The following is a 2,886-nucleotide window of genomic DNA, read 5'->3' on the forward strand; positions in this document are numbered from 1 at the left end:
GAAAAGTGACAATCTAATTTTGATATAGTAGTAACAGGAACAAAAATATTAAAATTATCAAGATTCAATATTTGAAACTATTATTTTGATAATTAAAACACACTTTACCAACTTTTCATATACCAACAATTTATATCTAACATTGGCTCACATGAGTTACCAAAGACCAAGAAACAGCAGCTCTGAAAGGCAACAGTTAAGAACTCGGAGCTGTTCTCATGTAACTGTGTGTAGAAAATTTTAAAACTCAAACCAAACAGGATGTACTGGCAACTACAGATACTGAGGTTAAACAGCAATGCATTATCAATCATCATTAACAAACTACCTCAGAAAGACCTCACACTCAAAGGAATTACTACCAATAAAGCAATACCAAGATGTAACGTAAAGGTTACGAACTTTAATACCACCTGCTGCAGGGAGGTCGTGTACGATGTTGGGTTGTTCCAGCAGTGAGCAGCATGGAGGCTCTTTGGAATTCTGTGTTTTTAGGGCTTTCAGGAAAGGAGAATGAAGGCTGCTGGTAGACTCTGAAGTCTTATAGTCAGTAACGTGTCGACAGGTGAGAATAGTTACTTGCATATTCTTCTTTGGACAAGAGCCAAAAACCTAACACATAATGGATTTCAAATTAATTATTTGAAAATCAAAATAGTATTTCAAAATACTATTGAATATGTGTGTGTGTGTATGTGTGTGTATGTAAATGTAAATGTAAATGTATATATCCATATATATATATAAAACTTTGTTACAGAACAGAAACATCTCCCCAGGTCTTTATCCACCACCTCTCACAGTAATGCCAGGCCTTGCAGGAGTAGACGTGTCCTTGGAAAAACAGAACACACTTTCCTTCCCCTGACCTGGATTAGACCTTGGTTTGTCACTTTCTAGTTAAGTGACCTTCAGGTCACTTTCCTCACCTGAGAACTAGGACAGCACTACGACCTACGGAAATGAAGTCAGGAACAAAGATGCCAGAGCAGCCACTCCGACAGCCAGAACATCGTCCAGAGTAAACGAGTCGCTCGACTGTGAACCCTACCGGCAGTCACTTCACTCCCGCTCCTACCCACCCATGACGCCAGCAAATGAGTCTTCTTAAAAACCACTTTTAGCCGAAACCGGTTTGGCTCAGTGGAGAGAGTGTCGGCCTGCGGACTGAAGGGTCTCAGGTTCGACTCCGGTCAGGGGCATGTGCCTGGGTTGCGGGTGCATCCCCAGTGGGAGATGTGCGGGAGGCAGCTGGTCGATGTTTCTCTCTCATCAATGTTTCTGGCTCTCTGTCTCTCTCTCTTCCCCTCTGTAAAAAATCAATAAAATATATTTTTTAAAAAATCACTTTTAAGTGAATGTAAAAGAATTTTAAGTAGTCCCCCCCTTATCCGTAGTTTTGCTTTTGGATTTTGCTTTCCATGGTTTTGGTTACCCGTGATCAACCACATTCTGAAAATATTAAATGGAAAGTTACAGAAGTAAACAATTCACAAGTTTTAAGTTAGGTGCGTTCTGAGTAGCATGATGAAATGCCATGCCATCCCACTCCATCCAGCCTGGAACGTGAGTCACTGCCTTGTCGTCTCACACTGTGTACACTACACCTGTCACTTAGCAGCCATCGCATTATCAGATCGTCTACTGAGGTATGGCTGTGCTTGTGTTCAATTACTGTCTCAATCACTCTGCTTTATTATTAGTTGTTAGCCTCTCACTGTGCCTAATTTATAAACTTTACCATAGGTGTATATGTATAGGAAAAAACATAGTGCGTATAGGGCTTGGTACTATCTGCAGTTTCAGGCATCCACTGGGGTCTGGAAACATCCCCTGCAGATAAGGGGAGGACTACTATATAGCACAATGTAGGCGAGTTTCAATCGCTCTAACCTCCATGTCCTTCTACGTTTGTGTCTGATGGATTTCCACGAATTCTTTCAGCTTTTATCTATGATAATATAAACAAAGAAAGCAGCAATTTTTTACAGAAAAAAGATTTTAGGTCACAGAACCTTGTTTGAAAATATTTTATGAAGAGAAGAAATTGCTATTTCAAATAATAACAATAAAAGTGAAGATTTTATATTATGTCATAAATGATCTGAAAGACTAATTTCATTATATCACATCACACAGCTTTGTAAAAAAATCAAACATGTTTACACTATATACATTTGTTACCAGGTATGTCCCCTTTAAGACATCACAGGCTCACGAGGCCTAATTTACAGCCTCTCTATAACACCTGTTATACAGTCTGAATCTACACCACTTAGCACTGTCAAACTGTGTGATTACCAGCATTACGTGGCTCACATGAACCAAACAGCAAAGGGACCCAAAGAATGTCCGTAGGGGGAAAAAATAGTGATTAAAAATTTTGTTTTGGAAATGCATAATTTTACCTTTTTTTTTTAAATCTGGGAAAGTAGTTCCATAGTACAAAACAATAAAATATTTTTACATAATAATTATCCTATATAAAGTAAAAATACCAATTATTACAGTAGTTTCCTACCCTTCTGAGATCTAATAAAACCTCTCCCTAAAAAATACACAAGAGTGCATGAACATAAAATCATGTATATAATTATCAAAGGTTCACAGACATTCTAAAATGCATTTAATAACTTTTAATAAATGTTCCTAAGTATGCCAATATAAGTTTAAAATTAGAATGCATCCAATTTCTTATTTCTAATTAAAGTGTAATGTCTATACAAAAATATACCTAAGATGTAATCTGAACTCCTATGTCGATTTCATTTAAAAATAATATGTAAGCCCTAGCTGGTTTGGCTCAGTGGATAGAGGGTCGGCCTGTGGACTGAAGGGTCTCAGGTTCAATTCCGGTCAAGGGCACATGCCTGGGTTGCAGCCCAG

At 38.0% G+C, this 2,886-nt stretch overlaps 1 protein-coding gene across 1 annotated transcript in view; it reads right to left on the reverse strand.

Moving 5' to 3' along the window:
* PSMG1 (proteasome (prosome, macropain) assembly chaperone 1) overlaps positions 1 to 2,886 on the reverse strand; it is a 13,440-nt gene that overhangs the window by 6,016 nt on the left and 4,538 nt on the right. Inside the window, exon 5 of the mRNA XM_015570726.1 lies at positions 414 to 612. Within this exon, the coding sequence (XP_015426212.1) occupies positions 414 to 612 (199 nt within the window). The remainder of the gene's footprint in view (positions 1 to 413; positions 613 to 2,886) is intronic.

Source organism: Myotis davidii, unplaced genomic scaffold (assembly GCF_000327345.1).
Source record: "Myotis davidii unplaced genomic scaffold, ASM32734v1 scaffold227, whole genome shotgun sequence".
NCBI classification, from domain to species: Eukaryota; Metazoa; Chordata; class Mammalia; order Chiroptera; family Vespertilionidae; genus Myotis; species Myotis davidii.